The sequence below is a fragment of the Berghia stephanieae genome, chromosome 3 (genome assembly GCF_034508935.2).
Source record: "Berghia stephanieae isolate SIO BIC M18660-M18661 chromosome 3, UCSD_Bste_1.3, whole genome shotgun sequence".
In the NCBI taxonomy this organism is placed as follows: domain Eukaryota; kingdom Metazoa; phylum Mollusca; class Gastropoda; order Nudibranchia; family Aeolidiidae; genus Berghia; species Berghia stephanieae.
This window is the reverse complement of record NC_088362.1, coordinates 68066951-68088321: the sequence shown is the minus strand read 5'-3', so window position 1 is coordinate 68088321 and position 21371 is coordinate 68066951. Positions and strand designations below refer to the sequence as shown.

The window sequence follows — 21371 nt, the reverse complement described above, 5'->3', positions numbered from 1 at the left end:
TACATATGGAATCATAAGGTGGCATAATTAGTTTAGTATCAGGATGTATAGGCAGATTATAAGGATTGCAGGATGTAAAAGAGAGAGAATGCATGATCTTTATTGGCGACTAGAATAAGAAAAATAAGATGTCATCAATCTGAAATCAGAAGGTTAATCATACAAGCTATGTATCCAGTCCTCTGGAAGAGTGGCTTTTCTATTCCGATATAATTGAAACCAGTTTTGACATCAAACCTTTGTTTCCTATTAGAATGTCTCATACATACGGGACTGTTATCCTAATATCAATTCTTATCGTTTTCTAATCGTTGTGTAATATTATAAGTATTACTTATTCGTAGAACTCATTATGAGAGATATCATCATCATTTTTTTATCACTGTGTTGGACACAACTAAGGGTGCACACTCGCTGACAAACGCATTTCCCTTAAGAAAAAATAAGTTACATCTTAATAAGTCTTGTCTGAATTTGCCATCTCCGCCCCCCCCGGCTCCCACTTCCCTACATTCACTTCTTTTTAATGGTTGGCTGGTTCACGATTAATCGGTTACAGGCTAGTCTAATTCTCTTAGATTGATAATTTCTGATGTTTTAGTTTGTTATAAAAGCAGATCTAACCGATTTTATAACCCCTCCCCCCCAATACTAGGTTCCATTGAAGTTATCACTTGACTTTCGGTTATGCAAGGTGTCAGATAAAACGCGAACTATTTTATAAAGCGCAAATAGCCAACAACAAAGCTTGGGATAATAAAAGCCGAGACGTGTGCGCTGTTAACATTAATTTATTTTCAACATATACAACGCTGCTATCGGACAGCTACCGACTTCGAACTTGATTATGTGAGAATATATGAATAAAAACATTTATTATGGTAAAATTTTTCGGTCGTGACAATGGGATTGGAAACTGCGTTATATCTACAGCTTGCAAGTTGAGAGGAAAATAACGCCGCAAAAAAAAAACAAAAAAAACAAACAAAAAAAAAACAAAACAATCCAATATGTTTCTGCTCCAATGAGTTATTACTGTTCCTCGAGAGCCAGTTGGTCCATGGTGCCGAATTTTAAACTAATCCTACGCCGTGAAACAGACAATAACAACTGCTTTCTACCCTTTGGATAAAACGCAGGACAATTGTAAAGTACTTTTCCCGATATCTAACAGACCTTGCTACCAGATCACTTCTAATAGGGCAAGTGGGTCAGAAAAAAAATTAATAAAATACAGAATGGATATATTTACTCCACTGTTTAAATGGTTATGTCTAATATCCGTTGAGAGTAAAACGAACCGACGCCCTCAATGGATTAACAACCAAATAAGTGGAGCAGAACGTAGGCTAAAAGTAGATAGAGAATAGATAAAAGGTTCATTTTGGAATGGAAGTATCGTGGTGCGTGTAGGTAAAATCGTTTGACAGTGTGCATTCGGTTTATTTCTTTGATTAAATAGTACTTTCCATTTTGTTATAGAACGAGCCATGTTAAATAAATCTTTCAATCTAGGAACCTTTTAATTGAGGCCAAATTTTTCATGTAAAATTGAGTTTTAAAATTATGCCAAGTTTTAATAGAATTAGAAGTTAATATTGACAATAAATACAGTTGTAGTGATATAGTCATACTCATCATCATCACATCATCACCATCATCTCATCCTCATCATCATCATCACCTCATATAATAATAATAATAATAATAATAATAATAATAATAATAATAATAATAATAATAATAATAATAATAATAATAATAGAAATAATAATAATAATGCTAATACTAATGATGATGATGATAATAATAATAATAATAATAATAATAATAATAATAATAATAATAATAATAATAATAATAATAACAATAATAATAATAATAAGATTAAAGGCCCTTGTAAGACGCCTAACCGGCAAGACACGTTTTTGTTTACATGTGTCTTTCTATTCGATTTTACTTTAAAATCTTACGCTTCAATTTGGATTTTTATATGGTTAATCTTGTGATGGTGTTGTGTTTATTATCTGAAATCAATGTTAATATCAAACGAACTATTTCTGCGATATCCTCATTTTAAAAAATGGATTTTAAGGTAAAACCTGATTTTCACTAATCTTTTTCTTCTACATATTACGAGAGATATTTATTCACCACTTTATTTTTTATATCGACGTGTTATGATCAATACAGTCAACAATCAACGTCTCTTGTTGATGGCATTGAGTCAAAACAAAGGGCAATACCAGTGTTCACTTGCCACATACCACATCGCCCCCACCATTACAAACCATCACGACCCCTACCCAAATACACAACAGTTGATTTAAAGCCACAACCACTGCCATTGTCGTTATCGTCAGCACCACCACCACCATCATCGCTGTCATCTTCCATATCGTTACCACCACAACCACCATCACTATCGTTGTTAATCATCAGCATCACCCCCCTATCCAACCTAATTACTTTACGGCAACAACAGCGGCGACAACAGCAACAACAAAGAGGACAGATAACGAAAACAATTTGAAATGTGCTCTCTTGAATGCTGGCTCTGTGCGAAATAATGCTGTGTTAATACATCATTTTGTCGTCGACAACAAATTGGATTTATTCTTTATCACAGAGACTTGACTAACATCTTCTGACACTATAACAATAAACGATGTAATCCCCACTGGCTATTCATATCATCAAGAAAATAGAGACCAAAGACGTGGAGGTGGTTTGATGTGTGTTTTTAGAGACCAATTGAATATTATCAAAAGAGAAAAACAAAACTTCGACTCATTTGAATGCATCGAAATTCACTTTAGACATAATAACAGACACTTTAACGTCGTAACCAAATACAGACCACCACCATCAACTAAAAACAAGAGTTCTAAAACAACTTTTATAAAAGAATTTGAAGACTTTCTCCACGCAAAAAACACCGAGAATGTAGAAATTAGTATCCTAGGTGATTTTAATTTTCATGCCGAGATTGCGGACAACTTCACCAAACTTCTAGAAATTTTCAATCTCAAGCAAAATGTCAAAGGACCAACTCACGAGGGTGGACACACCCTGGATCTCGTTATCACACGGTCTATTGATACTTCCACTAGTGAGATCAGGATCGGAAGCCCAGACATTTCAGACCACCACCCAGTATTTTTTAAGATCAATGTCCCTGTCTCGATTTAAAATCGGCGTACAGCCCACTATAGAAAATCGAAAGACATAAATCACACCAAATTACTATACATCATTCAATAATTGTTTTGAAAAACATGCGCCCCTCCAATTCAGAACGATCGTCCTAAGGCCAAATTCCAAATGGTTTACTGCCGAAATCTGAAAGGCCAAACATGACAGACGTCATAAGGAACGTATTTGGCGTAAGTCTGGGCTAGAAATTCACAAACAAATGTATAAACAAGCCAAAAATTATACCAATCACTAATAGTCAGTATCAAGCGGCAATATGTGAAGGCCACTCTGATAAAAAGCAAACGTGATTCTAAAAAGCTCCACGATACCGTCAAAGAAAAGATCACACTATCGAATACAACAAATCGACCTACAAACACATCTCCAAAAAAAAAACAAACTCTGTGACAAATTCAACACCATTTTCACAGAGAAAATGTCCAACATCCGACAGGAACTAGACAACGAATGAGCCACAATACCATCCTATCTACACCCCAGCACGACATCACTAGTTGAAATGATAAGCCATGTGATTTCACCAATGGATACAACAGTGACAAGGCACGTGCCATCACCTGAAAGAGCAACATCAACTGAAGAGACACTACAGGACACAACACTTTCCTGCACGACACGACCAAATAAAACTATGAACACCCGTTATAAAATGTTAACGTCATTGAAACCCATATCAATATAGGAAGTTAAAAATATATTGTCAGATATGCCTAATAAATCATGCCCACTAGATAAAACACCAATTTGGCTCATAAAAGCATGTGCAAATTATCTTGCTCCTGCAATTGTATCTATCGTAAATGAAAGTCTTGCGTTGCCCGATTTTCTAAATATGCTGAACCATGCCTTGGTTAGACCACTGAAGCAAAAAGCAAATCTTGACTGCAATGAGTTAAATCATTTTCGACCAGTCTCAAATTTGAATTTCATTTCAAAATTAATTGAAAAAGTCATTGCTGCTCGTCTTATTAACCACATAGAGACGAATGCCTTAAATGTTAAATTTCAATCTGCCTACAAAGCCTCACATAGAACAGAAACGGCATTATTTAAAGTTTTTAATGATATTGTAAATGATATAGATAATAAAAGTGCTGCGATTCTCGTTTTACTAGAGTTAAGTGCGACATTCGACACCGTCGATCAAAATTTAATTTTGACTAGACTACGTGATCACTTTTATATCAATGGCATAGCTTTGGACTGGTTAAAGGAATATTCTTTTTGAAAGAACTCATGCGGTAATCATAGAAAACCATGTATCACCTCCAACCATATTAACGTGTGGAGTGCCTCGGGGATCTATTCTCGGCCCCTTCCTTTTTACAATGTATACTGTTCCCCTTTCTGATATTTTATCCACCATTACAATTGATTTTCATTGTTATGCTGATGACACTCAGTTGTATACAAAACTCAAAATGATTCATATCTGTCATCAGTATCTGTTATGGAAAATTGTATTGATAACATAAAAGATTGGATGAAACTAAACAAACTTAAATTTAATGATGACTTGACTTACTTGACTTAGATGCCTTTCGCGTCTCGACCGAAAGATCGGGTCGCCTTGGCTGTTTCCAGTATTTCCTGTGTGAGGTGTCTCCAATATTGCCGGTCCTCTGCTAGGGTTCTCAGATTTTCAAGGTCCCCTGCCGTTATGAGACTAATGCTTTGTCCAAGTGTTGATGATGAGAAGACAGAAATGATAATTTTGGAAATAGGTGTCGACTCTCAAAAATATCTACAAATGAGATACTAGTGGGTGAAAATACTATTAAACCTAGTTCTTGTGCGAGAAATCTTGGGGTGTATTTAGATCAAGGTTATCCATGGAATATCATGTTAAAAAGTATGTCAATGTTGTAACTATCCCATTAAAAACATTTGAAGAATCAGACATTATATTGATGAGGATATTACAAAGATGCTTGTTAATTCTTTTATTACTCGCATATTAGAGTATTGTATTGCCCTTCTCATTGGCTGTCAAAGCAGATTAATTCATCAACTACAAAAAAATTCAAAATAAAGCGGCTAGACTTACAAAATTAACAAAAAAAAACGAAATCATATAACACCAGTTCTCCAGGATTTGCACTAGCTTCCTGTAAAGTTTAGGATAGAATGTAAGATAATGTGCTATGTTTTTAGATGTCTAGATAGATTGGCACCTGAATATTTGCAGGAACTGATTAAAAATATGAACCCACTCGAAATTTACGATCATCTCAGTCCCAACTTCTAAAGGTTACCACTTCATAATCCACTTTCGGTAAAAAAAAAAGCCTTTTCATCCATAGCTCACGCCTTTGGAACGCACTCAGTCCTCGGACAAAGTCCTGTGAAAATTTATCATCTTTCAGAAATGTCTGAAGACTGAGTTGTTCCGTGAGGCTTATTTTTTTATGAAATAGACGTTGCTTAGATTTTATTTTTATATTCCTGCTTATTATGTAGTTTCGTGATTTTTAATTAATTTTTTTTTAATTGTGTAAAGCGCCGCAGGGCATGATTAACGTGGATGTTTAGGCGCTATATAAATTCATTATTTACTATTTACTAGATAATTATAACAATAATAATAATTATAATAATAATAATAATAATAATAATAATAATAATAATATAATAATAATAATAATAATAATAATAATAATAATAATAATAATATCAAGCAATTTCTGTTGTCTGTTACACGCCAAAGACACAGGGATTTTTTCCGACTCCTTAGACCTAAGGGCTCGGAATGAACACTTTGAAAAAGAATTCCATCAGGGGTCATTGAGGCACAACGATATGGTCATTGCTACGAACTTTGTACTCCCCACCGCGGTGTGAGTAGGCCTTAAGGCAGCACCTCGAGCTAGGTCAATTTGCGGCACTGCACTGCGGCTGAGAGTTATTCCAGTCTTCCTTTGAAGTAGACCCTAAAGAGAAAGTTTCCTTTGGCGCTGGCTAATATATTAATTTTTTTTCTCATTATTTTTATCAGATAATATTTTGAGATGTCAGATTACGACAAAGTGTTGACTTCAATCGGGGACTTTGGTACCTACCAGAAAAGACTATGTCTTCTGTTATTTCTCATATGTATTCCAGATGGCGTGTACATTACTAGTGTTGTTTTCAACAATGTTACACCAGAGTTTAGGTAATTTCCTTGGATACCACCACCACCACCACCATTATCATCATCATCATCATCATCATCATCATCATCATCATCATCATCATCATCATCATCATCATCATCATCATCATCATCATCATCATCATCATCGTCGTCGTCGTTATCGTCCTCATAATCGCCATCATAGTTACCATCATAAATAATTGCCACTACGACAATCATTATCTTCATCATCATCATTGTTATCTTCATAATCATCATAAACATAATCATCATTATTTTTAGTATCATCATTGTCGTCGACATTAATTTAATTGTCATCATCGCCTATATCATGATTATTATCATTTACGACTATCATTATAATCACCATCAACACTAAAATCTCATTCTTAAGATATTACACAAATATTCAACTCCATGTAGATGTGCCGTCCCAGGTTTGATCAACGACACCTACAATATCCAAGACTCATATCACAAAAGTCTGGTCGAGACTTACATACCAAAAGACAAAGACAGTGAACAATATTCCCACTGTAAAGCATACAATGTGGATGATATGGGGTGAGCAGAGATTTCATTGTTTTAAAGTTTGTTTAAAATTTTTATTATCGATTTTTTATAGTTGTAGGTCTTGGATCACGATGGTCAAGTAGTTAACGAATTTCCTAAACAGAAGGAGAACCTGGTTTTAAACCCGCATCTCGTATTCCTTTCCTTGAACATCAAATATATTCTCTATTTCTCATTTTACGGTGCTGCACTACAGAAGTCGTTTGGGGAGAGAGACACGGCATCGAACGAACGAACAAAAAGCTGAAAATCCAAATATCATTAAAGCTCCACAATCTGCAACTAGCGCTCTTGAATCCCTAAGTATGAGGTAGTTACGGATACCATAACAGTTCTAGAACATAAATTACGCTTCATAAACAATTTGCACATTATTTTAAAAAATGATGCTTTTGCGCCACGATATCATAAGATATAGTCGCCTAGGCATTCCACGAAGGAATATAGATAACTCATCAAACAAGATGTCTGATGTCAAAAGGAATCATCCATGTTGTCCAAGTGAGCAAATTGGGGGTTAATAATCTTGCTCAAGGAAAAAACGAAAATGCCTGAAGCGGGGCTCGAACCCGGGTCATCCAGATCACAGTGCAATGCCTCAACCACTCGGCCACTTCGCCCCCAATTTGCACCGTATGAAATTGGAATTAGCTTCCACATACCGATGATATATGAATGAGGCTTAGGTGTACCTATCATGATCATTTTGTGTACATGAAGTAATATTAATTTTTCACAATAATCTGTTTATCCATTTTGTGCTTGTGCATTTGCAATGAATGAATGAAGTCTCATATGACGGTCACATTACATTAAATCGTCGCTTTTTCCTAGAAAATTTCTTAATCAGATTGTTGATTGATTAATTAGATTTTCCTATAAGCATTCCATAAGGCGTGTTTATAAACTCCAGTTGTACCAGTATCGTCCTTGTAAAAATGCAATCCTTTGAAATGTAACGTTTTATTCACCCAGACAACTGACAGATAAGAATAAGACTGATGAATGTCAAAGATGGGTATACGACAAGTCAGGTGGTGTGGTTTCACAGATTGTTGAGGTAAGTATGTGTGTGTAGTGGTAGTAGTAGTCGTAGACTTCGTAGAAGTCGAGGTGTCAGTAGTAGTTGTAGTGCTAGTACTAGTAGTAGAATAGTAGTAGTAGTAGTATTTATAGTAGTGTAGTAGATAGTAGTATAGTAGTTGTAGTAGTAGTAGTAGTAGTAGTAGTAGTAGTAGTAGTAGTAGTAGTAGTAGTAGTAGTCGTACTTGTTGTTATCGTTGTTGTTGTTGTTGTATAAGCAGCAGCAGCAGCAGCAGTAGTAGTAGTAGTAGTAGTAGTAGTAGTAGTAGTAGTAGCAGTAGCAGTAGTAGCAGTAGTAATAGTAGTAGTAGTAGTAGTAGTAGTAGTAGTAGTAGTAGTAGTAGTAGTAGTAGTAGAAGTAGTAGTAGTAGTATTAGTATCAGTAGTAGTAGTGTCGCGTAGTCGCACACATATGTAATGATATTCCTTTGCATTTTGTTGTAGATGTTAGTAATGACTAAAGAGTTCAAGAGCCAGTGATGATAATTGAATTTACAACATCAAGACATTCAAATCAAAGTACAGATTCCAAGTTTCATTTCTTACTGCTTTATTTGTTGTGATAAATTCAAAATCCAAATCAAATAGCATGGTCATAATTCAATCAGTTTCATAAACCTCAAATCCGTAAAATCCATTCAAATGTTAAGTCATGTGACCATTTTTAATATACGTGGAATATTTCTAAGTTCGTAAATGCAGTCAATGAGATGTGAGCACAAAAAGATTAGAGTAAAAATGTGAAGCTCAAAGTGAAGTAGAATCCCGGTTGGATCAGAAACACTCTATATTATACCCTATTGTAAACTGTGCCCACAATTCCTTCAAAATACTTCTCCTACTGATTTTGACCGTCCACTGTCAGTCTAAAATCGGCCCCCTTTGAGTAAAAGCGAATCATACTCAACCTGAAACGTGTTAAATGCTAAAACCCGCCTTTTATGATATAATATTATTTTGATAAATGGCAGTTTCCCATGCACAAACAACCCAAAACCAATAAAGAAACGATTGATTGACACAACACGATAACCAGTCCACTAACTTGTCCCAAATTTATCATTCACAGACCAAGTTTTACTGATATACCTGCATTGTGAACTCACTAAACCCATTTGCTGGGATAATAGACCACGCTGCACCAGAATTCGTGTGTAACATTTTTGCATAAGTGTGCTCTCTTAGACTAGTAATAGTAATAGTAGTAGTAGTAGTAGTAGTAGTAGTAGTAGTAGTAGTAGTAGTAGTAGTAGTAGAAGTAGTAGTAGCAACAGCAGCAGCAGCAGCAGCTGCAGTAGTAGTAGTAGTAGTAGTAGTAGTAGTAGTAGTAGTAGTAGTAGTAGTAGTAGTTTTTGTTGTTGTTGTTGATGATGTTGTTGCAGCTTTTTATTTGTAGCGGTAACTCATGTTGTTCTTGTATCAAGAGAAATAGCATTTCTAATACAGGATAGCACTTAAATAGTAATAATAGTATTGCCAGTATTAGAAGATGTAGTATTTCGTACTCAAACAATGCACACCAAGATTATAATATCGATTAATATTTTCTGTTTAGACTAAATGTATTAAAATGTAATGATCCAAAGATTGTATATTGCTACGGGTCGTAACGTTGTGCAGATACGTCATCAATTTATATTGGGATAACTGTATGAGATCGTTGTTGTTTCAACTGTACGTAAACGAAACACTTTTCAAAATCAATTTATATAAAGTCAGAACAGCATTCTGTTAACATTAAAGGAGATATTGAAGAGATAACTCGTGTTAAAACAGAAGGAACGAAATTGACGGTTCTCACCTATTTATTGTTGGTTTTAGAGATCCATAGTACTGTTATCTTCTTTTTACATTAAATCAACCAGACTATAAACGTTCAAGGTTACACATAGTTTTGTGTGTTGGTACGTTGTATCCGGCTGGCGGATGCTGTATTTTCACTTACGCACAGCATCAATATAAAACTTCGAGGTCTCCAATTTGTAATTCTATTGTAATTTTGTGTGAGAAAGTCTGCTGACTCTGACGAATTGCATTTTCCTTTTCTCAAGAATAGCTAATTTTACTTCATATTTCATTAAATCAAGACAGCCTCTATATGTCAAAATGTACTCAAGATGAGACTACATTGAAGTCTTGGGTTAAAAAATTATTGGCATTTTAAAGGCAAAGGCCACGGATTACGATTGCTCTGTAGCGTTGTGGTTAGACCTTCAACTTAGGGACATGGTTTTGATTCCCATTAATGTTTTATGTATTCATTCTAACGATGATATGCGTTTATGTAAACATCCACCGGTAGCATATAACACACAAAACTATAATGTGCAAACTTTATAGTCTGATTAATATAATTTAGTGAGAACTATTCATTAAAATGGTTGGCAAAAGACAATAACAAAGAACCGAGTGACGTCAATTTTGCTCCTACTATAGCGAGATTATTTTTACCGATTTCTATTCTTTATTTTAATTTTTCAAATTCAGTTTAACCTGGTTTGTGACAAAGTGCTATTCAAAGCACACAACAACCTGGTGATTTTGTTGGGACTTTTGGTTGGATCTATCATTGGAGGCCCGATGTCGGATCGGTAAGAGACATAGTCACTTTCAATATGGACGTCTAAGTAATTTATGACTATTGATATAACAATCTACTCATTAGCATATATTACAATACCGAATGTACATTAGCAAAATTATTATGCGGCGTTCATATTATTCTTCGTTTTAAAAAACAAACTAGGATTTTTAGAAATCTTTTTCTCCCGCACACATCCGATTTTACTAAAAATAGATTTCGATGCGTAATGATTTCTTGACAACAATAATAGTTCTTACTGTCAAATCCTTAAATTGGAGAACGAATCACCGTAAAAACCGTATTGATTTTGTTAAGAAATAATTGGTAAAGTCATCGTAAGGTTTTATAGATCACAAAAATATTCGTGAAATCTTGAGTTCGGATTTTCCAAGTCTTTCCCAAAGGGGAACAAAAGTGTGATGGTTGCAAGCGTAAAACCACTCTTGCGGAGGACTGTGTAATTGATATTATGGTTTCAGAGTGAATGCATTTTAGTTTCTATTCTAATTACATATTGGTCGTCAATAAAGATAATTCGTCGTCGCTCTAAATCTACTTATCAAACTATAAACGTTCAGGGTTACATATATTTTTTGTCTGTTGGTCCATTATATTTCCGGATCCATTGTTGTGAGTTTCTTAGCCAAGCGCACAGCATCTATATGTAACCTATTCATTATCAGTACTGCCAATAATATCAACTACACTAGAAGCATGGAATCTGAAAGTGAATCAATCCAAAACAGAATATACAAAAATCAACAGAAATTTACATCAACGGAAAAGCGTACGTAAACTATGCAATTTGATCAACGAAAATGAAGACATCAGAAAACGAAAGCAGCTGGCCACTAATGCATTCAACCAACTCCAAAATTTATGGAATAGAAATAACATGGTCAGTGAGAATAAACGAATGCAGATTTACGAGGTACTGATTATTCCGATATTGACATATACTTGTGGAACCTGGGTCCTCACAAAAAAAAAGAACTTAGAAAGTCTCGATTCATACCACCGCAAACAATTACATCGCGTAATCGGTATCTATTGGCCAGAGACGATTACAAATACTGATCACTATGAAAAAACCGCCTGAGTACAATAATAAACGAACAGCGATGGAGGCAATTTGGTCACATCTTACGTCGAGAAGATAGCACCCAAGCCCAAACTGCAATGACAGAATATTTCCTTCATGGCAACAAATATGTAGAGAGACCACCAACATCAATAGTAACTACCCTGAACCAGGACCTCTCTACATATCAGAAATTTCTGGATTCAGATGAGGCCGAATTAATCCCTGAAAATCTAAGAAATACTGCAGTGCCCTCCATACTAAAGTCACAACAAGATCTTGACAGCCTCAAAACTCTGGCCCAGAACTGTGACCAATGGAAACAGTTAACAACATGGATGGAGAGAGCAGCTATACTTATCGACCATGACTGAATTACACAATTCTCAGCAAGCGTCATTCGGACTGCGAAGCTTACTACTACTACTAATACTACTACTAATACTACTACTACTACTACTACTACTACTACTACTACTACTACTACTACTACTACTACTACTACTACTCCAAATGTCTGGTTACATAAACACGTTCCAGGGACTAAGGAACAAACGAGTAGAGGGTTTGATATCACGACTTTTCTTCCCTATCCAAAGTCCCGAACGCAGGAGATCAAGAATATTATATAATGCCATTGATTTGTACACACACACACATATATATATATATATATATATATATATATATATATATATATATATATATATATATATATATATACTAGTAAAAAGCCCGCAATTTCGCGGGGAAAGAACTATTTTCATTCGATACTGTACTCACCATCATTTAATGAGGGCAGATTGGTAAACAACGTTGTCTGTGTAATTTGGTATATCTTCGGTTGATTTTTCTGTGTGGCCCAATAATATATTTAATAATATATTCCCTCAACTAACCCCAAGAACAAATTAAACCTAGTACCTTTAATTAACCCCAATAGGAAAAACAAACACCCTAGCATTTTAATAATACTTATGACTAACCCTAATAGGAAAATAAAATCATCCAATCTCGAGCTAACCCTAATAGAAAAAATCATGACAAATTGAATAAATAAACGCCTGACAAAAGATCAAAGGTGAAAGTACAAATTTAAAGAATACAGGGATGTAGGAGCTTTCGGAATGTCTCCCCTTTACTTAACGTATGGAAAAACAAACTTCCTAGCACCTTTAATAAGACTTATGACTAACCTCTCGAGATAACCCTAATAGAAAAAAAAAACAACTCTCGGACTGCTTTGCACTACCTTTCAATATTTAACAAATCAAAATGGCGGCTGAAAATCAAAACAATGGTCAAATTAAGAAATTTTAAACTTTCACAAATCTATCATGGTTTGTTCTAGAGTTTTTAAAATACTTCTAGATATAATGACAAATTGAATAAATAAATGCGTGACAAAATATCAACGGTGAAAATACAAATTTAACGAATACTGAGGATGTAAGAGCTTTCGGAATGTCTCCCCTTTACTTAACTTATGGAAAAACAAACATCCTAGCACCTTTACAAAGACTTATGACTAACCTTAATAGAAAAAGAAATATCCTCGATCTCGAGCAACCCTAATAGTAAAAAAAGAATCAAAATGGCGACTGAAATACCTTCATGTGATCAAGTGAATAATATCACTATGAATGCCACGATTTGCTGAAAAATGCCAACACCCACACACACACATGTATACACCACACACAACACACACACACAAACACAAACACACACACGCACACACACACACAGAAACATACACTCAATTAGAACATACATAACAACACTGATCACCGATAAATCAACAACACAACGGAAGTAATAATAATACTTGATGTCATAAATAGATGACGCAAATTGACAAGCTTTTTACAGTGTCAAAATTAGTTGATTTTGGGAGTCAAGTGTCGTCGTTGGTACATATTTTATGATATCTTCGTTGACTCAACGAACTTTCAAACTGACTTTAAATTATAAAAGGAAATCAAGTTATCTGTTTATCTATCTGTAAAAAATACATTTCTAATTTTCAAATCTTTCAGTAGAGTTGTGCGCCGTATCAATTTTTTTATTGACTCAAATAAGCACTATGTTCTCCACAATGCTATACTTTTTTAAGAAAGGATATATATGAATGTTTCTAATCATGAAGATTTGCCTTTCAGATAGATTACACGAAGCCTATTTAGGTGTGAGTCTGTGAGTGTGTGTGTGTGTGTGTGTGTGTCTGTGTGTGTGGTTTTTTGCACTTTTTGTTTCCTTTATGTCTGCGTATATTATGTATATGCTGTAACCAAAAGAAAAGTTGCCTTCATGGACAATAAAATTATGTTAAATGAGAAAAAACGAGCTTACAAACAGAGAAACCATACACAGCTTAAACAGATTAAAAAAAAACATTGAAAAATGAAATAGATAAAAGGAAAGAACAGTTCAAAGATAAGATAGAGTACACATTTACAACGAAAGACATGAAAAGTGTGTGGTCAGATATGAGAAAGCTAGTTAGATTTGATGCAAAGAAAACAAAAATCTACATGGAGAAAGGGAAGGAAAAAGATTATCTCGACCAACTTAACCCGTTCTACGCACGGTTGTCGACTGTCATGACTACAGTGAAGAAATAAAACAACTTACTAAAAACCTTTCTTCAGAAAAAGAGCACCAACCAGATGTCATCACCGAAGGAGTGGTAGAAAAAACATTCAAACAATTAAAACCCGGCAAAGCGGGCGGACCGGATGGCATCTCGGTATCACTACCAAAACGTGTGCTTCACAATTGTCCTCCATTTTCTGTGTCATCTACAATAAATCTTTGAGCTCAGGGGAAATATCAAGGCAATGTAAGACGTCAAAAATTGTACCCGTGCCAAAGACACCATCAGCAAGGGAAATGAATGGCTTCAGACCTGTTGCTTTGACTCTAGTTCCCATGAAATTCCTTGAAAGGGTCATACAAGGACTGTTTCTTCCACAATGTGAAACTTATTTTGTTAACAACCAATATGCATATAAAGCCAAACGCGGAGTGGACGACGCAATACTCCGTTTCACCCAAAATGCCTACAAACATCTCGACATACCGAAGGCATATATTATTAGGACTTTATTCGTCGACTTTTCGAGTGCGTTTAATACAATTCAGCCTCATCTCCTAAAACCAAAACTACTACAAATGAACGTCAGTGCTAACATCGCTGTGTGGATTTTAAATTGTTTAACAGAGAGACCACAATATGTGTCGGTCCGCACATATATACGGTATTTGATTCATCAACTATATCCACCAGTGCGGGTGCTCCGCAAGGAACAGTTCTTACTCCCATCCCACTGTGTAAGCAATTTTTCTAATCTCATTATTTTAAAATATGCAGACGACACAGCAATTCAGGCTTTAATCCTCACAGAAGCTGATATTGTGAACTACACACAATCAATATCCACATTTGTTGATTGGTGCGAAGAAAACTATCTCCAGCAAAATGTGAAAAAAAAACCCCAAAAGAAATGATCATTGACTTTAGGGCAGCTGGAGATGGTCATAACCCCATTATTATAAAAGATGAAATTGTTGAAAGAGTTGAAGAATACAAGTGTATTGGAGTCGTCATTGACGAGAACTTAGAGTGGACAAAACAGTCCACCAGTGTCATCAAACAGCTTAATCCAGAATGTATTTTTTAAGAAAACTCAATAGAGTGAATTTGGACAATAGGCTGTTTTTTCAGTTTTATGACACACGCATTATCAGTGTACTACGGCCAGGTGGAGTTGTCGTACCAATAAGGTCGCAGGTTCAAACCCCAACACCGCCGCGAAATTTTTTTTTATTCTCTATTGTCTTCTGGCACTTTTCTACTCACTTCATCTCTTGTTGTTACTAAGCTACTGTTTGCCAGCCTGGGTGGGAATAACAAAAGATCTGAAAAGTCGAAGATCGACAAAGTTTTGAAACACTGCCAGAAAATGCTAAAATTTCCTTCAATTTTAGACTATGATCATTTCTATATGGAATCATGTAATGAAAACTTAAACAAAGTCATTAGAGATGAATCTCTTAACTTAAATGATCTTAACTTATGTGTCCTATTCTAAATTTAAATTTAAAGTTATTTTTATAAAAATAAATAAAGTCAACATATTCATCTGTCTATGTGTGAAGTAAGGATAATATTATAGAGAGGTGATTAAATATTTATATTTATATTTATAGAACATTTTACTTCTTAAAAATAATATATATATAACTCCTTTTCAATCTCTTACCTACAATCTTTTACTTTAAAGCAAATGATAAATATTTCTATGAATTAAGGTGAAAACCGCAAAATAATTTATTTATTCCTCAGATCAAATATTTATGCAATCGCAATAACACGATTTTTATGTTATATTCCTCTCTATTTTTTCGTATAATATCATTTAACCTTTACCAGTTTTTAAATCATTTGATTATTTATATTTTTTATTGGACAAGAATTTTATTATAATTATAATCATAGTCACCATATATCCACTTGTTGTTCCACTGTACATTTTAAGACTTTTAATATTCTTTGCCAAGTTTCATTTGAATTATTAACATTTGATATTTCTTTTATATATTACCGAATTGTGTTGTGATACAAAATTATAATTTTCATACAAGGATCAATAAAGTATATCCTATCTTTTCTTATCTTATCATATCTCATCTTATCTTAATATTACTCAGGTCTTTGGTGGGTAATTTTCGGATTTTTTTTGTTGCTATCATTGTTTATGAGTAATTCTCACTAAACTGTACTTGCCTGTACTAAACTGTACTATAAACATAGTATTTGTTTATTGGTCCTTTATATTTCCGGATGACAATATTGTTAGTAACTTAGCCAAGGGCACAACATATATTTCGGACAGTCGTCATTATGTAAACAATGGTAGTGATTGGTAAACATAGCAAAACTACACAGGTTTTACTATCGACGGCATGTGTCTAAATAAAATAACCACTGTTCAACCGCTTGAACAACGGACCAACACAGAAAACTACGTGTGAATTTAAACGTTTATAATGTGATCGAGAAAATCGTGTGTCACACGGTCCATGTTTTGATTGGTCAAAAATCTACTGGTTAATTTCAGCTCAAACCAAAGCGACCTTTAGAGCCCGCGCAACCGAAAAGGTCACCCGCAAAGTTTATAACTATTTATCACAATATTTTGACAAGTAATGAGAGGAATTACATTGCTCTGCTTGACGGCACCATGAATATATTTTGACAGTCTGTATTCAAGATATGAATAAAACTTAGGATCCTTAGGGCAAATAGTGTCAGAAAACAGACGTGTACCCAAGTTGGCTGTTCTTCTGTGAAATGTGTAGTCCAACGGTAATATATATCTCAAATCGCTTCTTATTTTATGAAAGTTGTAAACATGTCCATGAGTCAAACGTAAGACCGTAATGTTCAATGTTTCGAAAACTGTGAACACATTTTAGTATGTAGATCACTTTGAGCTTATTAAATTTTGCAAAGTGGCCAATGACTCGAGCACATTGAAAAATAGAATAGATCGTGTCCATTCTCCCATCTGGCCTCATGAGAGATCCTGTTTGCACTCGAGGACGGGAAGCCAGAATTAGTCTGCTACAAGCATGGACAATGAATATATAGATAGAAAGTTTTTGACGTTACTCAGGTCGTTGTTATTATATTTTGCCATTTTTGTTAATGAGCAATTATCACTAAACTGTATGAATCAGACTTTAAAAGTTCAAGGTTACACATAGCTTAGTCTGTTAGTCCGTTATATTTCCGGGTGGCAATGTTGTAAGTTTCTGAGGCAAGCGCACAGCATCTATAGATGCTCATAAACTTGGATGGCAAAAAGCAATAACGTTCTATCTTTATAGAGAGAACGAAATTGACGTTACTCAGCTCTTTTTCATTGTTTTTATCCATCCATTTTATGTCTAGTTCTCACTTAATTCTATCAATCAGACTATAAACATTCAAGGTTGCACATGTAGTTTTGTGTATTGGTACATCATATCCTGCTGGCGGATGTTATGAAGCAAGGCATTAATATCATTACTCCATTTTCCCATCCAATTCCCGTTGACGCCGCAGAAACTGCTTCTATAGTTTTAAACCAAGAAACAGTCACTAGGATGAAATAATAAGACCTGTATTAATTGTGATTATTTAATACTGTTGTGACAACAAGACCAACAACCGTAACGTTTAAACAATCCAGTCATTTTTTATCATCACCAGTCATTTTGAACTGTAGTGTGGGAGAAAATGTGAACACAGATCTTCCTCTCTGATGACCCAACTTTGAGCCACCAACAGGGAGATTCTAATATTAGACCTACAGGTCGCACGACGAGGGCCATACAATAATCGAACAAAGCCACGCTGAAAAAAAAAATCCAGCTTTTATAAAATGCACTGTCCACTAAAATTGTTTTACAATAATGCTGAGAGCAACACGGATCATATTTATGTTGAGCGTTTAAGTAGAATTTCCACTAGTTCTGCCCGCCAGATCAATCGTTCCAACGCACAAAGCTTTGTTAACCCTAAATTGAATTGTCTAATAAAATAATTTATTGAGAACGAATCACCCAACATGTGTTCTAAAAGCAACAAAAAGCTGAGAGAAGTCAACGCTGGTCATTAAATGAAACAATATCATACAAATTTTTATGCAATGTTTTGAAGGTTTTAATTACTGTTTCACCATTTCATTCACAGCTTTGGTCGGAAGAAAATTTTACTGGGATGTGCAATCTTCGCCAGTGCCATTGCCGCTGTTATGTCAGCGCTTGATTCCTTCATTCTGGTGCTGATCTGTAGGTTTATGTCTGTCGTTTGCGCTCACACTCAATACCTTGCTGGTTACGTCATGTGTAAGTATTCAGATAAGCTGGTAGTGGTGGTGAATAAAGGGGGAGGGGGGCGGTTCTTCTTCTTCTTCTTCTTCTTCTTCTTCTTCTTCTTCTTCTTCTTCTTCTTCTTCTTCTTCTTCTTCTTCATCACCATAATCTTCTTCTTCTTCTTTTTCTTCTTCTTCTTCTTCTTTCAACTTCTTCTTTAAATGACAGCCAAAATGATCGTTACAGTCACGGTGTTCATAATACAGATTAAAAAAATAAAGATTAGCATGCTGGAATATTTTTATGAGCCCAATAGACGCAAAGGTTTTTTTTCTTTTGTTTATTTTGTTTGTTTCTTTTCTGTTGTTGTTTTCTTTGTTAGTTAATTTGTTTTATTTTAGTAATGAATTAAATATACTTCAATACTTGCTCATTGGTTTCGTGCTCTCTGTATGTTTGAAATCTGAATGCTATCTCAATTGCTGGGTGACTTTGGGAGTGAACTATTGATATGTTCGGTTTCCAAATCACAAGGAAGAATTCCATTATTCCATTTAACAAAAAACTTTTTTTTTGAAGATTTTAACAGCACTTCTTGTCGTCTTTCTCGGTTGATTGAATTAGAGACCGGGAATATTATTAAGCGATACGGTTTTGAAATCCAAAGTTTATTGTTTGGTTGTTTTTTTTTAAAAATCAATTTGATAATGACCCAAGGAACTTGCTTTCTCTACTTTTTTATTGTTTGAATCTAGTGGCAGAGACAGTTGGAGTGAAAAAACGCAGCATAGTGACTCTTTCTACTGTGTTTGGTTATGCAACAGGCCTCCTCTTTTCAACTCTAGTGCAATTCTTGCTCCGAGACTGGAGGACTGCCCAGCTTGTGTCTACACTCCCTTTTCTCATACTGATATTATGTTGGTGGTGAGTAACAAAGGAGCTATATAATTATTTTTTAAAATTTAAAATGCATTGTCTGCTTTTAGGAGTTACCGATTGGTTGAACACTCGGATCATTTGAAAAGAAAACTGGATATATCCCGGATGAAATCGAGATTTTTTTCTGCCTCCTTATCCATCCAGCAGTCATTGGGTGTTTAGATCTGCCTGTTAGAGCTGGCGGAAAGTATTTTGCGATAGACTAGCGTCCTATCGATGAGGTAACAAGCAATTACTATTGTCCATTTTGATCTTTAGAAACCGGGACAAACTTCCGTCCATGTGCCAGTTTGCTTTTTACCATTATAATATGTTATATGCTTGATTAATTTAGTTACCATTTCTAGAACCTCAAAGAAGACTAGATGACGAGATTTTATGACAAATAGGAGGGTGGGGGGAGCACCTTAATATATCGATAAACAAAGTATAATTTGTTTGGGGATTTGATAAAAAAAACAAAACGTGAGCTTTTATATAGCGCAATATCCACTACACGTGCTCAAAGCACTTTACAAAAAGGTCCCTAACTGAGAACATTACGTGACATGAAGAATGTAACATGACGCCTGTTAGGCGATAATACATTTTTTCCGACAGAGACAACGCAGTTAGCGGCCAGGTACTCATTTTACACCTGCGTACGGTGAGAGAGTTCATAAAGAGTCTTTTCCAAGGACTCAGTAAGCGCCGATCGAGGCTCGAACCCAGAGCCTACCGATCCGAAAGCGAGTGTAATTCAACAAAACCACATCGCCGACATTGAAAGCCGTCATACCTTTAGACTTAAATACGATATTTTCATCGAATTTAATCGATTTGTGTTTGGAGGGAAGTCCTAGGTTTATGAGTTTATAATAAGTTGATTATAATTTTAATTTCTCGCTAAACTGTGATAGCTAGTTAAGTGGTGACAGTGAAAATCGTCAACCCTTTCTACTAAGGGACGATATTTGAGAGAGGGGATAGGAACGTGGCCTTCGTTAAGAGTTCACGAAGGCCACGATAGGAACCGCATTATTCAAAAGCTATTCAGTCGTAACATTTCTTTATTGTAGCGAGCGTCAATTGGATACGAGTTGAATGAAAAGTTATAGCATATTACTACCATTTTATAGTATTGTTAGAACATACGAGTTGTTTAACTGAAAACATTTGAATGGAGATTGAAAGAATAAAGGATCAAGGTTACACCTTTTATGTATTTGATCACGTTCAGAGCTTTCATAATTCTAGTTAAGTTGCTCTTTATCTCGTGACGAACTAAATTGCGGCAGCAGTTTCGGCCAATAAAAAAGTCCTATTACATTCCGCTTTCGTCTATTTATAATCTTACAGGGGAGAACAACTGAATTTGATGGGTATAGCCATATTATACATATATACTACTCTCCTGTCGCTCTTCTTCTTTTTCTTCTTCTTCTTCTTCTTCTTCTTCTTCTTCTTCTTCTTCTTCTTTTTTATTCTTCTTTCTTTTCTTCTTTTATTTTTAATTATTATTATTATTATTTATTATTATTATTATCATTATTAAATTTATTATTAACTTCTTATTATCTCATTTTATTATTTTTATTGTTATTTTTATTATTATTATTATTATTATTATTATTATTATTATTATTATTATTATTATTATTATTATTATTATTATTTATTATTATTATTATTATTATTATTATTATTATTATTATTATTATTATTATTATTATTATTATTATTATTATTGATACTAATATCATGATTATTATTTTTTAGTAAAATAAATTGGGTCGTTTTTAAGATATAGAGTCTTGTACTGCATGAAATAAAGATCTATTATTCGATGCATTCCAACTATTTATTTCTATTTTTCTTTCTTCCACTACATTGAACGCTTTCTGGTCTCGCTT

At 34.5% G+C, this 21371-nt stretch overlaps 1 protein-coding gene across 1 annotated transcript in view; it reads left to right on the top strand.

Annotated features, from left to right (window-relative positions):
• Positions 1 to 6194: 6194 nt before the first annotated feature.
• Positions 6195 to 21371, top strand: part of LOC144968278 (organic cation transporter protein-like) — a 33255-nt gene continuing 18078 nt past the window's right edge. The window contains exons 1-6 of the mRNA XM_078906478.1: positions 6195 to 6373; positions 6779 to 6919; positions 7904 to 7988; positions 10499 to 10602; positions 18419 to 18573; positions 19296 to 19464. Coding sequence (XP_078762604.1) covers positions 6228 to 6373; positions 6779 to 6919; positions 7904 to 7988; positions 10499 to 10602; positions 18419 to 18573; positions 19296 to 19464 — 800 coding nt within the window. The 5' untranslated portion in view covers positions 6195 to 6227. The remainder of the gene's footprint in view (positions 6374 to 6778; positions 6920 to 7903; positions 7989 to 10498; positions 10603 to 18418; positions 18574 to 19295; positions 19465 to 21371) is intronic.